Here is a 16,837-nt window from a genome sequence, read left to right as displayed (position 1 = left end):
CCTCACAAGAGGCCCCACGTTGGGCGCCAGCTGTCGCTGCCCGCTCGGCCCTTCACGCCCCGGCTAGCTTGTGCCAAGCGTCGGCGGCAGGAGTGGGGAACCAGGTGAGCACTGTGTGGCTCGACCTGGAACCTCTAGAGCTCCTTTGGGCTCGGGCTCTATAGTATGCAGGGCGACATGAGGTGCAGTAAAGGGAGAGAGAGTGCTCAGAGTCCTCCAATTTCCCAGGAACAAGTTTATTCCAGCAGCTGCAGGGAGAAGGCGATGAGGGACAGGGCTGGGATCTCGAGGAGAAAGTCCGAGCCGAGACCCTGGGCACCTCTGTGCGCCAGGTTTTAAAGCCCGTGGGCGGCTCATACAACAACCAATGATATGGCAGCAGGGGAGGTGTTGTGGGAAGGGGTTACAATACACAAATCCAATGGTAGGGACTTGGGGGAGGGAGGATAGCTATACAACCAATAGGGCATCGAGTAAGGGATGATGAGCAGGGAAGGAACCAGAACAAAAGGTGTGGTGTACATAGATTGATAGGGCTTGGGGGTAGGACCAAAGTGATGGATGGGGAACAATCTGGAAAGAGGGGAGAGGTTTACAATGACAGGCAACTGGGAACAAACCATATCGGGATAGTGGGGAGTAACTGGGGCAAACCAACTCTAAACTCAACGAAGGTGAACAAACATACTTAATGAAGGTAAACTAACAGGCAGCAACAATTTGTGGCCAATTTAAAATAAATGGCAGTATTTGGTTATTTCCTTTTGGCTGCTGTGAGTTTTGCAAGTAGTAACGTACTACTGTTTCCTACAGTCCATTTGTCTTTTCTTCCTAAGCACTCATCTCTCCTGTGCCAAAGAAAAGGAGAATTAAAAACAATTCATCTGTGTAAAGAGTTTGCAGGTGTTAACTTGGTGTTAGCAATACTTTATGCTATTACTGCTGAATCCACAGGTCTGCACTTTTAGCAAGATGTTTTACTGAGTTCTGTGGAATGTAACTGGTATGTAGATAACCTGTTTTTCACTAGAGAAGCTTTGAGCCAGTTCTGAATTTTTCTTTCAGTTAGTTCTGTATTTCTAACAACAGCAGGGCAGTATCAGCGTGACAAAATCTCAGGAATTTGAGGGGGTTTTCTTAATTTATTTCTAAAACTTACATATTAATCTTATTCACAATTCTTTCTACTTCCTTCTATTTTTCCTTGCCTGGTTTTGTACCACCACTTTATAAATGAACAAAGCATCCATCAAGGTGTTGAAGGGAGGTAGAATCCAAAGACACAGATTTGTTTGGGGCCAGAAGAGAAACCCAAATGGGGATTATGGAGCTTCTAGACATGCAGACACCTCTGGGTGCAACCACCTGAAAGCAGCACGTTGGATAAAGAACTGTAACCCTAAATCCTGGAGGCAGAAGGGCTAAAGGCCAAATCTATGGGATGTAGCCATGGCCAGTCCCCAGCCACGATGAGGAGCACTCTGATCCAAGGGCAAACAGCACAACTTCTTCCCATCCATGGGCACCCTCTGCAGCTTCCCCTCTTCTCACTGCCATCCCAAAGCTTCTCCTTTTGGGTGAGCCATCTCCCCTGTCCTCTGAGAGAGTTAATGGCTGGAATGTCAAAGGTTCAGCTGTGAAATCATGCTTAGAAGGCAAAGCTTTCTCTTTTACCCAGTGGAGAACGATGGTCAAAGTAGAGCAGCACCCCAAAGTGACATGCTGACCTGGAATCCCAATCTCCTTGCCTTACATTTTAATTTTCGCTTGTCTACCACACGAGCAAGCTACTGAGCTCTGCAGAAGGGCAAATGGAACAAGAGGGGAAGGTTGTTACTATTTTGGGTGGCTTTTTGAATGAGTTGATGATAGCCAAGAATTGATTTCATCATGACTGGGGCAAAGTACTTGTTATGCATTCACAACTCCATTCACAACTCAGCCACCAGCTCCAGTTATCAGATTGTGAATTGTTCTAGCAGAAAGATCAAAAACTCTCAGAAATATTTTTATTTTGACACATTATTGGAGGGGAGGAATTTTTTCTTCACACTGTCACAGACTGGAAGCTTTTTCTTGAATGCCTTGGTTGCTAGTTTTAGATGTATTTCCCTTTTCCTTGCAGATAAGAGATGAGGACAGCGGCTACAACAAAAATCTGTTTTGCATTCCTAAGCATTATGAAGAGGATTTAGAAAGAGTCTTCATTCCTCACGGACTCATCCTGGACAGGTATGAGGGTAAACAGGAAAGAACAGGAACAGTGATGCCCATTTTTGTCCCTCCAAATGAAAAAAGCCTGAGGTCCTGCCCTGTGCAGCCCATGAGAAACGGGGAAACCCTGCAGCCCTAACACTTCTGTCCTAAAGTCTGGGATAAGAGGGGGTTTATGGAGAGGATTCCTCTGCAAGCCCAGTCAAGCTTCCATGTTCCATCAACTCTCTTGAAGCCCACCTATCCTGCAATATTTGTGTTTATGGGTTAAATCTGCTTATGCTGTGCAAATACCTAATTTATTTTCCTACGACTTGCTGTGCTCACAATTTGCTAGTTAGAAAAACCTAACAGCAAGATCAGAATTTTTACTTGAACATTGCTTAATATATACACAAACAGCTCTGATATACAGAACACTTTCCAGAATTGCCTTTTTTTTCCTTCTTTCTCCCAGGACAGAGCGTTTGGCTAGAGATATCATGCAAGACATGGGAAGTCATCACATTGTTGCACTCTGTGTCCTTAAAGGAGGCTATAAATTCTTTGCTGATTTGCTGGACCATATAAAAGCACTGAACCAAAATGGTGATAAATCTGTGCCCGTTACCGTGGATTTTGTCAGAATAAAAAGCTACTGTGTGAGTGACTTTCTTTTCTTTGGAAAATTGACTCTCTCCATAGACTGGCATTCTAAATACTGGTGGTTTGTGTGAGAACCCCCCAAAAATGGAGTTTATGTGTACATTCTCTTCAAATTACATACTAAAAAGGAACTGATTTACTGATCTGCCCCAAAGGGTGGATATTATATATTCACTGGGATAAACATAGCAGAACACTCAAGATGACAAAGCCAGGGGCAGATCTCCAACTCCTTCCTCTTGCAGGAAGCAAGAGCAGCTCACCTTTCAAACAAATCCAGGACAACACTTTGGGGCATGCTTTATGTGACTTCCATCTCTTCTTTCTCCTTCTAGAATGAGTCACTTGCAGAAAAAATCAGTTTTATTGGCGAGGAGCTGTCTACACTAAGTGGGAAGGTATGAATTGGCATCTTCAGCTTTTAAAGGAAAACAACTGTTCTTGTGTGTTTTCCAGGAAATCCATCTTTATTGAAGATTTTGATACTGCATACTTCCAGCCTCTTAACACTGATTTAAAATGCTGGGCTTTGAAGCAGTGAATAATTCCCACTGATCTCAGTGGAAACTTGGAGTGATCAGCAATGAGTGCTCCCAAAGGTCCTATTCCCCATTTTATCCCAGAACCCCCAGAAATGAACCACACTCACCTGACTCATTCAGTGCCTCTGGAATACTGGTGCTGTACACAGAGCAATATACAGACCTGACACAGGTGCCTTTAGCACTATATTTAAGCTTTCAGAAATACTTACAAAAAGATTCTTCAGTAAGCACCAAAGTCAAGTCAGTAGTTCAAGTGACAATCTCCTTTGAAAGTCAAGGCAAATTCCTTGTAACTGAGGGTTTTAGTGTGCTTTTCTTGCCTGTTTGGTTTGCTGAAAATTGCCACTTAAGTATTTTTTTTTCTTTCCCTTCTTTCCCTATGTTATCTCTTCCAGAATGTGTTAGTAGTAGAGGTAAGTAATGACTGAAGGAGGGGTGGAATGACACAGATTCTTTTCTCCCTTCTTTTCAAATGAATACATATTAGATATAAAATAATAATTACTGAAGTTACTGGGCTGCCAGGTTGGTATGCTCTAATTTAATCCACTGACAGTCTGATTTTTCTTTCAAACTTGAAGGATAATTTATTTTTTTATCACTTTCAGGACATTATTGAGACTGGTAGAACAATGAAAGCACTGCTTTCAAAACTAAAAGACAAGAAACCAAGGATGGTAAAAGTTGTAAGGTACAAGGATATAGCTGCTAACTAACATATTCAAATCATTTGGGTGAATAGTCATTGTATGCTGCCAAGTGCTTGTTTGGCTTGAAGTTTGGGGGGGAGAAAGCAAATGCAGGAAGCAATCCTTACCCAGCTGCTGGAAAATTAAGTGTTTCTTAAACTGGGAAATTTCCCTGTGCACTACCATCTTCACTGCTCAAATTAATAAAGGAAGGTTTGATGGCTCTTTCTATGGTGTCCATAAAGTCTGATGGATTCCCTGTTTCTTACTTTATGGCTGAAGGAAATTGATGTCTTTCCATAAGTTTTCTAACGTCGCCTCAGTTGCCTCAATGCTGGAATGACAACACTCAGAATATCCCTTACTATCCTCAACTCTAGAAGTTTCCAGAATCTAAGAGTCTGTCAGCACTTGGAAGATGACTTCAAGCAGCATTCTAGATCTGCTTGTAGTAGGTCTCTAAAAGGAAATTTTGTGGAATATCCCTGTGTCTGTCAAGTAATCACAATGCTTTATAAAAACAGTTGCTTTATGCACCAGTTATTCAGACAGGCCTTCTAGGGACTGTCCAGGAGGTTCTCAGTTTCTTCTGAAGGGCACAGGCAAACCAAGACTAGATAAGATTTTGCAGAAGAAATGTCCTTTTCTCCCTCCCTCCCCACTAAAATCATTCCCAGCCACTTGGACATGCTTCCCCCTCTGTGCTGTTCCAGTGTCCTGAGGCATTGCTCCATGGAAGGGCAATGACCTGAGACCCAGGATTGGAGGGAACTGAATACAAACTAGAGCCACTTGGACATAAAGAATGAACCTAGATCAGAGCCTTTGCTTCTCCCTCCACGACAAGGCTGAACACTACTGCTTTCTGTGAAATAATCTCACTGCCTTAATTTAATGGCATGATTTTACAAGCTTATGGGGAGGCGTGGCAGAAGGGAAGTCTACAGCTTAGACATATTTTAAAAACCAACCTTCTCTGCTCTGCCTTACAGCCTGCTCGTCAAAAGGACATGTCAGAGTCCAGGTTACAGACCAGACTGTAAGTACCATGTTTTTCTAGTATTTTCCAAAACACAGTCTTACCATTTCCCTTCAGGCAGCACATCTGACAACTGCACAGAAGTTTCATGAAGGCCAAGAGAAATGGGGAGAAACTACATAAAAACTTGTGAACTGATGTCCAGCTATGGCATCCTGAGGCCTCATGACCACCCTCTGTTTTTCCCCTGGCTGGCCTCAGTGCAGGTTTAGCTATTTGATACACAATTTAACTATTTAGATAGCAGAAATGAATCAAACCTTAACTGTGTGTTGCTTTGCTTTGGCCCTGGAGGACATTTGTTTTGACTCTGCATTATTAAACTTGCCTTGTTTCCAAACTGAAAAGTCCTACTGAATCACGGTTCATCTACTTTCACTCAAGTAAAATCTCATTCCTTGTCTCTTCTCCCAGGACTAACTCATAACCAGGTGTTAAACAATTATTTTGTTAATAAACAGAATTCTCTTAACAACCTTAATTATATTACTGACTGATGGGAATGGTTTAGATTCTAACCTCTGTCATCAATTTATAGCTCAGATTCTTAAGGAAGCACCCTGAAAGAGATGATGTCTTTTACTCTTAGCTCAAGTGTGTGTTGAATACAAACTCTGCATTTAAAAGCTGCTTACACCACTGAAGGATAAAAAGAACTGTATTTTCTTACAGATACAGGCTTTGAAATCTCAGATCAATTTGTGGTTGGATATGCTCTTGACTACAATGAATACTTCAGAGATCTAAATGTAAGTACATGCACATTCCTCCACTGCCAAGTATCAGGTACCCAGCAAGAAGGTTTGCTTCTACTCAGAGCTTCTCAACAATTACAAAACCTTCAACTCCAGCTAGAAACTTCCAATAAAGGAGCAAAACCATTTTTAAGGTGCCGAGTTGGTAATGCAGTGAAGGTGCATGAGAAATGTTTGTGCTTCACCTTTTTATAATTCTACTCCACAAGTCTCACGGCTCAGCCGTGCTGCAGAACATTCTGGGCCCCCAAGATGGTGAGCAGCACACAATCTGTGACCCCATCTGAAAATAACTTGTCATTTGACTTTGATTGGATATTTGTCTGACTTAGTTCAACCCTATGTTGCTCTTCAGTCACCAGGTCTTTAAAGCAGCCCTGCAGGGACTCTGTGTGAAGGTTTTCCATACACTTAGGGATAACATGTCTTACATCTTACATGTCTGTAAGAACTCTTCCCTTATTCCATTACAGCTTCTTCAGGCTGCACAGAGTAGTGGCCTTGGAAACATCATAAACTGATAGGGTTGATCATTTTTCCCTCCTTTGTTTTCAAAAGTACTTCCTTAATTCTGTTTAACTGGGAAAGTTTTTTACTTCAAAGCCTTTTTCCTAAGACAAACCAGTCCTGCTGAAGACACAAACAGTCTGTGCCATTGCTCAGCAGCATTAAGGAGCATGCAGTAATTTAAGAAACCTAAGTTCTTTCAAATATATCAACCTATATATTGCAAATAAACTTGCAAAGAATACTAAGAGCTGGAGTTTACTGCAAGTAGGAAACTTCCAACTATTAGGGTTGTAGTGTGTTTTGAGTGCAGTGCTGGGAATACAGCTGCAAATCAGTCTTACACTTCATTGGAAGATAGAGATGGATAAATATTGTACTTTTTATTTTTTCTTGTAGCACATCTGTATTTTGAAAGAGAAGGCCAAAGAGAAATACAGGATGTGATAATCTCAGTCTTCTGGAGCACTGATTTCTGGCTGCTGCTGAGGTGATCTAAAGCATGCCATCAGGAAATGACTTTTGCTACTTGCGTGTCCCTGAGCAGCAGGAGAAGCTCCCCGTTAGTGCCAGGAGCTGCAGCTCGCTCATTGCCACGTGTAGGCAGCGCTGAACACGAGCTCTGCAGACGCTGGGATTTTTCCTGCTGGAAGCAGCAGCAGCAGCAGCAGCAGCAGGAGCTGGGTGCGGGGCTCTGGCGATAGCGAGAAACGTGCCCGGCACGTTCCGGGCCCCGCAGCGGATTCCTTCGGCTCGTGGCGGGGCCCGAGGGAGCTCCGAGGGCGGAACAGGCCTCGAGCGGAGGCCGAGATGGAAGCCAGGGGCACGGGCAGGGCTCGGGGTTGCCGGGGAACCGCGGCCGCAGCGGCCGCGGCGCTGCTGCTCCAGGCTCAGTTGCGTGGAGACCGCGATCCTCGGTGGGTGTGCGCAGCCTGGGCACGGGCACACGGCTCCCCTGGGCCACTCGCCAGGGGAATTGTTCACAGGGAATGGGGCTGTGCGGGGCACTTCGTGCTGCATTGCTCTCACAGGGAGTCCCGAGTTCGCGGGGCTTTGCTTTCTGCCAGGGACTCCCGAATTCGCGGGGCTTTGGTCTCTGGGAGGGAGTGCCGAATTTTGTTTGAAGTCAGAGATGGACTAAAGTTGTACTTTTTGGTTTTGTCACATCTGTGCCCCGAATTGTGTTGTGGATGTTCGGATCTGGTGTGTTACTTTGCATCCCCTGCGCTCATCTGGTGCAAGGCCTCAGGCAGGGCTCTGGGGGCGCGCTGGAGGCCTTGGATGGGTTGTGACACCCCCTCAGCTGCTCCTCATGGCAATGTCCCCTGCATGTGGCCTTCTTGTGGGGGGAGGTTTTAGAGCTGAGCCGCTTTGTGGGAGGGAGGATGGGTGTGCACTGCCTCTTACCAGAGCCTATGCCACACGGCCAAAATTTCCTCCTTGCCCCTCTGTTGAGGGGAGGTTTGTGTGCAAACCTGGCCTCAGCAGATGAGTCTGTGCCTGCGACTTCCCCAGCCTGAAGCCACACAGAGCTGATTCTCAGGACAGCTGCTGCCTTTGGCTTTGGTGTGGATACATTTTTCTCCCTCAGTGTTGTTGACTTCTCCCCAGACCTGAGATCATAGGACAATAGTGTCACCTCTAGTTTGTCTCAAGTTCCTGAGAGGTGGCTTAACTCACAGTCCAAAGTTCCAGTCAGCAGGCATTTCCAGGGAAGGCTGGGCTTTGGTGGTCACAGCTTCTTTATACAAATTTGTCACAACGGGCAAAAAATGCTTTATAACAAGATTTAAGCCATTAGCCATAACATTCCAGTCTCTCACACGTCCTGTGAGGAGCAGCTGAGAGAGCAAGGGGTGTTTAGCCTAAAGAAGAGGAGGTCCATTCTAGCTATTTTTAAATAATATTAATATTTAAATTAATAATAATAATAATAATAATAATAATAATAATAATAATAATAATAATAGTAGTAGTAGTAGTAGTATAATACTGAATCTAATAATATTAAAGCTACAGCTTTTACAGTCTGCTCTAACTATTATTAATGTTATTCAGATTTTTAGCTCCAGGTTTCAGTGTGATTCATTTTGGAATTGCACAACATAGCCATATAGTTCAACTAGAGGCCTAACAGTCCTAGCTACTCACACCAAACAAGCACTTGGCTACTTTTAAGTAATATAAATTTTTTAGCATCAGTGTATCTCTTGAGTCTGCCGTGAATTGGATTCTGGATTTTCAGAGTTCCATTCTTGCTCCTTGCAGTTTTCTTGAGGCATTGTTGATCTTCTGCGACTTCCTGCTTTCAAAATGCCTTCTGGATTCCCAGAAAAGACAACGACACCTCCTCGGCTTTTGCTCAGGGAAAGACTGAAGTCTTTTAGTGTAAGTAGCCTCTGGGGCTGTGTTAAGGCTGGAAATGCACCTGGTGTCCCTCCTCTCCGTGCCCCTCCTGTTGTCCAGCAGCACTGTGAGGCTGCAGAGCCCTCCCCAGCTCTCTGTGCCGTGCTCCTGTTGCTGGGGGCTGTCCTGGTGCACTTGGGAACAGCGTGTGTTGCTCCAGGGACACTCCAGTGTCTTCCCTGGCTGTGCCAGCGGGGCCAAGTGAAACCAATGTCCAGCTGGAGCCCTGAGCATGCGCTTCTCTCCCTGCCCTTGTCACAGCAATTCCTTCTGCCAGGCTGGGCACTCACTGTGCTGCTCTCACAAAGCTGCCCTTGAGCACCTGGGCAGCTCCAACTCTGCCCAAAGCCTTGAGAGACACGGCTGGTCCCAGCAGCAGAGGTTCCAGAGCAGCTGTTCTCTCTCATCTCCTGCGTGGGGCACAGATCCAGCCCTGCAGACAGCACTGGAGTCAGGGCCACAAAGGTCCCTTGGCTGTCTGGAGCTCGCTTGACTGAAGATGCCCTGCTGCTGAGGCTCTGTCCAGGAGATCCCTGTGTTTTCTTCTGTGGAGGGCTGTGGGAGCCCAGACAGAGCAAGCAAATGCTAATTAACAGAGAGAACTAAAACCTGGGCACTTTCCTGTGCCCCTCACTCTTGGTACCACTTTGCTTTCTTGCATCTCTTGGACTCACCCAGCAGCGCTATCTCCTCGCTGTGAGCTTTGAGTGTTGTGCAGGGATGGAGTTAGAGAGTTCTGACAGCTCCTCCCCACTCTCTGAAAAGATCACTGCCTCAATCCAGTGAACCTAAAGAGGAAAGAAATGCCCAAAGAGCAGAAATCCCCAAACATGTCCCATCAAATCATGGAGAAGCTGAGGGACACAGCCATGTGTTTGGAGTATGTCTATTCTGCTCTGTTATTAATTTACTGATGCTAAGTATCTCAACAAGTAACTTAGGGAGCTTCCAGGACTGTCCTAGATGATGTGATCACCAGTGCCACTTGTTCAAGAAAAGCCTTTCTGAACAAGCACATCTCTGATGCTTTTGCTGGGTTTTTTTTTGCCTTTCAGCTGCTTCCCTCTAGATTCTCGAGAGAGAAGTTCAACAAGAATGAGGCCAGTGCTGGGGAGAGTAGTCTGCCCAGAATTGGCCCATTTCTACACACGAGTGAGACTGGTCAGAAGGTAGCCTTTTTCTGCTCTTTTCCTTTCTGTCTGATGCAAGGTTTGAAGAGGGTGTGTGCTTGTGACAGGCTCGCCTCCAGCAAAATCCCTCAGTGTCCAGGTGCTGTTGTCATTGCAAACTGCTGGTAGTGGTGGACTTGGAGTCCTGGTCTGCACCAGGCCAACACAAATAACTTCTGCTGAAACTGCTGGGGTTTGCTGGAGTGGAGCTGCCATTGCTAAAACAGTGGGGGGAAGGGTGGGGACACAAAGGCACAAATTTGCCATTTGCCATTCTCCTGCTGAAATAGCCACCTCTTGCTTTGCTGTGGTCACCATCAAATGCTTGGGGTCATAGGATTTCATCCACAGTGGCAGTGCTGGCCTCTGAAGGCCAAGGAGCTGCAGGAATGACTGCAGATTTAACAAAACTAATTGCATGAATGCTTTGGGTTGGAACAATGTGTTGGGAGCCTGAGAGATTCTGCAGGCTGCCAGGTGTACAGGGGACTCGCCCTGGGCAGGGGGAATGGATGTGCTTTCTCTGGATCAGTGCCTACTTAGAGGTGTGTTTAAAGCTGCTTTTCCTGCAGGACTGGCTGGGTACATTGCACAGTCCAGATGTGGTAGGTGGCCGAGGTGGGTGCTGAGCAGGAAATTGGCAGCAAGAGACAGTAACAAAGTGGTGAAGGATTGCCCTGGAGAGGGAGGTCAGGGACAGCTCAGAGAAGGGCACAACCAAGGGCCAGTGTGCTGCAGCCACTCCCTTCAGCAGTGCAGTCCCACAGGAGAGCTGCTGGTGTGTCTGGAGTGGCAGCAGTGTGGCTGGAGAAGGCAGACAACAGGGGAGAGTTTTCTCAAAGCAATGTCTCTGCTCCAGAAGCATTTGCTGCTGTTGTGTCATTTCAGACATGCCTCTAGAATGGTATCAAATAAGACAGCAATAATAGAGATATACAAGAAAGCACCCATTTAAAGCTCATGGGAAAAGGAGATACTAACTCTACTCTTACCCAAGTTACTGAGAAAAGAACTGACCCTTATCCTCATTTAGCATTCACCTCATTTGTCTTTTTCCTAATTTCTGTGTTATTTTATTTTTGCCTTTACCTCTGTTAGAAACACACTAACTTTTAAATACAATTAAAGGGGACAAAGTTGTGGAAGCAAAAGAAAACTGTTCATTAGTGACAATTCAGCTGAGCTGGGTGTGTGTCTCCCTCCCTGAGAGCTGAGCACACACACCCCCTTCACCAAAATGGCTTTTTTTATACCCTTTATACCCTTTTATATGGCTTCTTTTATACCCTTTATACCCTTTTATATGGCTTCTTTTATACCCTGCCCTGTGTGGCCCAGCAGCTCTTGAGCAGCTCAGAGCAGAGGTGGCTGAGCTACTGTTTCCCCAGTGTGGCCTGGGCAGACGTGCTCTCCCAGAGTCTGTACTTCACTGGGGATCAGAGGAAGAGTCTCCCTCATGAACATTCCTCCCAGCAGCTGAACCTCTCCCTGCTCTCTCTTGTCTCTCCAGTTGTTGCCAGTTCTCCCGAAACAGAGCTCGTTTCGTGTTTCCCCACCAGAGGTGGTGTTTCAGAACTTCGTGGCTCATGAAGTCTCTGAAATGGAACTGTCTCTCACAAATGAGAGCAAGGTGAGTGCTGGGGCCTGGAGCTTTAACACTGTGCTGGAAGAGGAGGGGGGTGTCATTCCCATGGTGTGCAGCAAAGCAAGTTCCCTGCTGCAGCACATCCAGAAGAAAATGTCTCAGCACCTTTGTTCTGCAGGATGCTGGAAATCTTGCTGTGCTGGGAATTCTCCCCTGAGTTTGGCTATGCATTGATGGTATCTATCCCCAAGGATTTGCTTTCTCTTGAAAGCTCCGGATTGATAGGAATGTTGAGGGCTGTACAGTTCTAACCTGCTTTCATGCTTTGCCTTGGGTCTATACCACATGCTGTGTCTCCCTGGTTAATCTTGGTAGGAATCCTGGTAGGAATCTCTGCCTCTCTCAGCCTGTTTGGCTCCCTTTGAGCAGCTCACAGTCAAAGCTCATGGGCTGAGACTTCTCCTCTTTATGCTGGAATCACTTAGCACTGATGGCATTGGTACTGCAGGAAATGTGTTCTGAAACAGCCCTGGAGTCAGACTGATGCAGCAGAAGCAGTGAGAGGCCTTTAGGTGCCACTTCAGGCTCCTGCTAAGCTTCATCCAGCTCTGCTCAGGTTTTCCAAAAGCAACGTGGTGCTCTGCTTTCCCTTTGGAGAACCACAGCACATCCAAAGTCATGTGCTCCTGGAGGATTTCACCTTCACTTGAGGCAATTGTGATTATTTTTCAGTTTCCCAAGAGAGCTGAGAGGGGAAAAAGTTGAAAAATGTCAGCAGTTGTGTTCCACTGTAAAGAGGAAAATCGAAACCATTTGAATTTCAGTCAGGGAAACATTTTCTCAAATGAGGCTTGTGCCGAGAGTGGACTGGTGGGAAGAGCCAGGAGGGAGTCAAAATCATCTGGTTTAGACTTTTTGAGAGCATTTGGGTGCTCAGGGGTTGATATCTATGTGCTAGAAAATGCACATTTGCTGTGTCTGTGTATCCCAGAGGGCAGAACCTGGCCTGCTGGCTGCAGGCAGGAATGCCCAGCAGCCCAGCTCGCCTGCACAGGCAGCAAGAGCCCCTGGGGAGCCAAGATTGCTTTAATGCTGCAATGTGAGTCAACACTGGTCATGTTTGTCCAGGCAGAAAATGCCTTTGAAGCCCCCAGTCAATAGGCACAGCCTGTCTGTATTTCCATCACTTTTGGCAAAGTGATTGCTGTCCTGGTTTTATGATTCTTCCTTGCTGCTGTAGTTGCTCATTTAAATTCTCTTTTGCCATCTCCATGATTTAGGGATTTTCTTGCTGTGTTCCTTCTTTGCCTTTTCAGGTTTGCTTTTATTCCCAGGGAGGCCACAGTGTTTGGTCTCCTCTCTTGCTGGTCTGCCTGCCTGACTGTATCCCCAGACCTGCCCTAGGCAAACCTGATCTGCTAGAAGGGAATTTCTTCCTTCCCCCAGGATAATGTGCTGCTTTGCTTTCAGGTAGCACATCCCCTGTCTGGAACACCACTGCATGGCTGTGTGCAGGCAGCAGCCAGCAGGTTTTTTGGCCTTGTTGAATGTGCAGATGACTTGGTGCAGGTGCTCTGTCTCCATCCTGCTGGTGCTGACCTGCTGGGCCCTTCCTTCCCACGGGGCACTGCCCTAGTGCCCCTGGCCAAAATGAGCCAGACAGAAGGGATTCAAGTTGTCCCTTGTGAATGATGTGCCTGTACCTGCACAGCTGAAAGTGCTTTGGGAAAGGGATCAAGGAAGGATGTCAGCAGGGCACGGACAGGTCTCCTGTCAGCCTGTTTGCACAAGTGGCACAATCATTGTTTCATGTCTTCCCTGCAGTGTGTTCAGCTGGTGCAGGTCTCCATGCAGAGCTCGCCTTATTTCAGGCTGGTGTGCCCCAACGACGCGTACCGTGCTGTGCCACGAGGTGCGACTGCCCGTGTGCGCATTCAGTTCACCCCCAACGAGAGCAAGGTGAGACTGAGCCAAAACACACCATTATCTCCAGAGCCATTGTTCTCCCTGCACTCTGGGACAGCCCATTCCATGCTGTGAGCTTGGCTCCAGGCTGGGGGCAGGCAGCCTGCAGCCAGGCTCACCTTGGCACGTGCTGTCAGGGGCTGCAGCCAGGCCTGACAGGCCCTGCTTCCCCTCCCTGCACATTCCTGAGCATTCCCAAGGGAAGATGCACAGGGAACAGGATGAAAATGACAGAGGGCTGTTGAGAGATGTTCAGCCATCTCTAGGTACGGTGGAAGGGGTTTCATTCTTATGGAAAACACTGGAAGAATGAAGAGCTCAGAGAGCTTTCCTCCTTCCTGACTGGCAACAGCTTCCCTGCCTCAGCCTGGGCTGGAGCAAAGTGGTGATTTCTGCCCCCTCTGTTCTCCAGCCTTGCAGCTGTGCTGTGCCACAGCACAAGTGACCAAAGTACAGCTGCAAGGCCAGGGCAGAGGATGTGCTGTGCCTGTGAGCCCAGCCTGGCACAGGCACACTGAGCTCTAGGTGCCCTTAGCAGGAGGTTGGTGAGCTGCAAGGGGACTTGGACACCTGCTGAAAGAGCTGCTGTAGGGCAGGTACAACCTGCAGGCAGAGCTGTGAGCCCAGAGCCTGTGGCAGTGACACTGCTGTGGCTCTGTCTTCATTCCTGTCACTGGGGCTGCTCTGTCCACTGGCCCCCATTCCGTGCCAAACGTGCTTTGCTGGGGAGATTTGAGCAGCAGTGCCGAGGCCCTAGAGCTCTGATCTCAGTGCTGGGATCTGGAGGTTTGTTCATACAGAAGGGTTTAGGACATGGCAGGGAAGGGAGGAAGGGAAACAAACAACATCCAACAGCATCCTGCTACCTCTTAGCACTGTTCTTCTCCTGACTTGCTTGGAGAGGCAAAGTTAGAGGGGAGTTGTGAGCCAACTCATGTTTCTACACTAGACCAGAGGTGCAGGACCTTTTTGGGTGCAGCTGTTTTCTCACCTTCCTTTCCTTTTGCTGCTTAGAGTCAGTTTAACACTTGGTCCTATTCTCAAACAGCAGGAATACAGGAACCTAAAGAGGAATGGCCTGTGTTCCCTAGCTCCATGTTCCTTAGAAGGGACTTGGAAATTATTTAACATCATTAAACTTTAGAGTAGAAGTTGTGGCCTAGGGCAGTTCTCTGTATGACCCTAATGACATGAGAGCTTAATGCCACTGAGATAGGTTTTGCAAAGTGAACTGGTGCCTTTAATAATAATAATATTATTGGTAGAACTTAGTGTTCATTTTGGGGTGGAATAGAGTAGAGTAGAGTAGAGTAGAGTAGAGTAGAGTAGAGTAGAGTAGAGTAGAGTAGAATAGAATAGAATAGAATAGAATAGAATAGAATAGAATAGAATAGAATAGAATAGAATAGAATAGATGCCCTTGAAGGGTTCTAGGCCATTGTTTTCTTCTGCCATGGGAATGGCACTAAATGCCCCATGCTGAGCTAGTTTCTTTTCCTGCAGGATTATTCCCATGAGCTGGTCTGCATCACTAAAACAGAAAGGATAGTTGTGCCAATTCGGGCCATTGCTGCCCGAGCTGTCCTGACCATCCCAGACCAGCTGAACTTCTCGGAGTGTCCGGTCAAGAGCAGCACCAAGAAGACTCTGCTGCTTCGCAACACTGGCAACCTGGAGGCTCATTACTACATCAGCACCCAGAGGTGAGGCAGCTCCTCTGTCCTTGTGCAAAACACCTTTGGGTGATAATAGGCTTGGCAAAGAGCAACAAAAGGAAGCTGAGCATCAGGGCGGCACTGCAGCTCTGGCTGGAAGTGAGCAGGATGGATGGCATCTGCTCTTGCTTTCAGTGGTTTCACAAACCATTCTCTGATGGGATTGCTGGCAGTGGGATCCTTGGGTCTCATTGCAGAGAGCTGGATGCAGAGTATGGGGCAGATGAGGTCATTTTATCCCACAGGATCTCCTGAGGTCTGTATCCCCTCAGAAGTAGGTCAGCAGCTGTTTCTGATCCTGTTTTGTCTCTTTTCTGTTGCCTGAGGTTTCTGTGCTCCCTGCTTGCCCAAGGGAGCCGAAGTGACCTGCACTGCAGAAGGAATATCATCCCCAGATGTCCCCTGAGTCCTGATCTCTCTCTTTGTGTTGCAGTCCTTTCTCCGTGGTTCCGGCCATGGGAGCTCTGGGTGCTGGTGACAGCGTGCAGGTGACAGTGGGATTTCACCCGCTGACCACTGGTGCCCATTTTGGGTCCATGGTGGTGTGCTACAACACAGGTGAGTGCTGGGCACTGCACGGGGCACAGGACACTTCTCCAGCACCACTCCCTGTTGTGCCAGCCACCTCAATTCCCTCTAGATGTACCTCCCCTGTTCCAGCTCAACCCCAAAGAAAACTCAGAACCAGTTGGTGCTTAGGGGGCTGATAAAGTGCATCCCCTCTAACAGGACTAAGATTTTTGGGCTCCTGTTTTGCTGAGAGTTGCTGAGTGGAGGAAGGAGGAGCCCTGATTCTCCACTGCCATGTGGCTATGCCTGGCTGAAGTTTTGTTTTATTCTGGCCAGTGCTGTGTGTGAGGTGTGAGGTCTCCATCAGACTCTCTCCAATGCAGTGTATTTCTTGCACACCTCTGTCCCATAGGCTGCTGCTCCACTGGCTTGTCACAGACCCTTGTACTGTGTTGCCCTCTAACATATATATAGTTTCTGTCTAATAACATTTTCAAATCCTCAAGTACTTTTTGGTGACAAATCAAGACAATTTTTTCCTTGTCCCCATTTCCCAGGCCATTCATGCTGTTGCACACCTCTCACATCTATCTCCCATTTGATTTCTTGACTGAGGAATCCCATTCAGGCTTCATGTGGAAGCTGCTCTGTACTTACTGATCTTTCCTTGGTCCCTTTTTTATTCAATTTGAAATGCTCCAGTTTGGTTTTTGAGATCAGAACAATATCAAATATTTCAAGACTGATGTGGCTGTGTGTTTGGACAGGGAGCTGATGATGATGATGATTTTCATGGTGTTCATTTTGTAGTGGTTTGTCATATTGCAGAGCCAGGCTGGTTGTGTTTCCTCACCTGGGTCCCCTCCTGCTGTGGGCTTCACCTCACTTGTTCCTCTGGGCCTCCTTTTTCTGCTCACATGCCCCCAGGTGGATTTGCTTGTCAGCAGCAAGGGATCCAAGGGATCAGGAGAGACAGGAATCTCATGGGATGCCCAGGGGGAACCCCAGGCAAGCCAGGACTGAACAGGGCTCCTTAGCATCACCTGAAGGACTTGGATGCAGAAATCCTGGTGATCTGAGTGGGTCACCTGAG

General features: G+C 47.1%; 2 protein-coding genes across 2 annotated transcripts in view; both read left to right on the top strand.

Annotated features, from left to right (window-relative positions):
- Nucleotides 1-1,984: 1,984 nt before the first annotated feature.
- On the top strand, nucleotides 1,985-6,879 carry LOC147650786 (hypoxanthine-guanine phosphoribosyltransferase-like). The gene is made up of 8 exons (XM_086847686.1): nucleotides 1,985-2,232; nucleotides 2,672-2,855; nucleotides 3,195-3,257; nucleotides 3,800-3,817; nucleotides 4,013-4,095; nucleotides 5,086-5,132; nucleotides 5,805-5,881; nucleotides 6,794-6,879. Exons 1-8 carry the CDS (start codon nucleotides 2,081-2,083, stop codon nucleotides 6,839-6,841), a joined length of 672 nt encoding a protein of 223 aa, XP_086703812.1. The 5' UTR covers nucleotides 1,985-2,080; the 3' UTR covers nucleotides 6,842-6,879.
- LOC111934856 (axonemal central pair apparatus protein HYDIN-like) overlaps nucleotides 6,174-16,837 on the top strand; it is a 57,955-nt gene continuing 47,291 nt past the window's right edge. Inside the window, exons 1-7 of the mRNA XM_086847654.1 lie at nucleotides 6,174-7,311; nucleotides 8,663-8,782; nucleotides 9,856-9,969; nucleotides 11,480-11,599; nucleotides 13,379-13,513; nucleotides 15,023-15,222; nucleotides 15,668-15,792. Coding sequence (XP_086703780.1) covers nucleotides 8,708-8,782; nucleotides 9,856-9,969; nucleotides 11,480-11,599; nucleotides 13,379-13,513; nucleotides 15,023-15,222; nucleotides 15,668-15,792 — 769 coding nt within the window. The 5' untranslated portion in view covers nucleotides 6,174-7,311; nucleotides 8,663-8,707. The remainder of the gene's footprint in view (nucleotides 7,312-8,662; nucleotides 8,783-9,855; nucleotides 9,970-11,479; nucleotides 11,600-13,378; nucleotides 13,514-15,022; nucleotides 15,223-15,667; nucleotides 15,793-16,837) is intronic.

Source organism: Cyanistes caeruleus, chromosome 12 (genome assembly GCF_971803275.1).
Source record: "Cyanistes caeruleus chromosome 12, bCyaCae1.hap1.1, whole genome shotgun sequence".
Taxonomy (NCBI): Eukaryota; Metazoa; Chordata; class Aves; order Passeriformes; family Paridae; genus Cyanistes; species Cyanistes caeruleus.
This window is presented reverse-complemented; position numbering and strand designations above follow the sequence as displayed.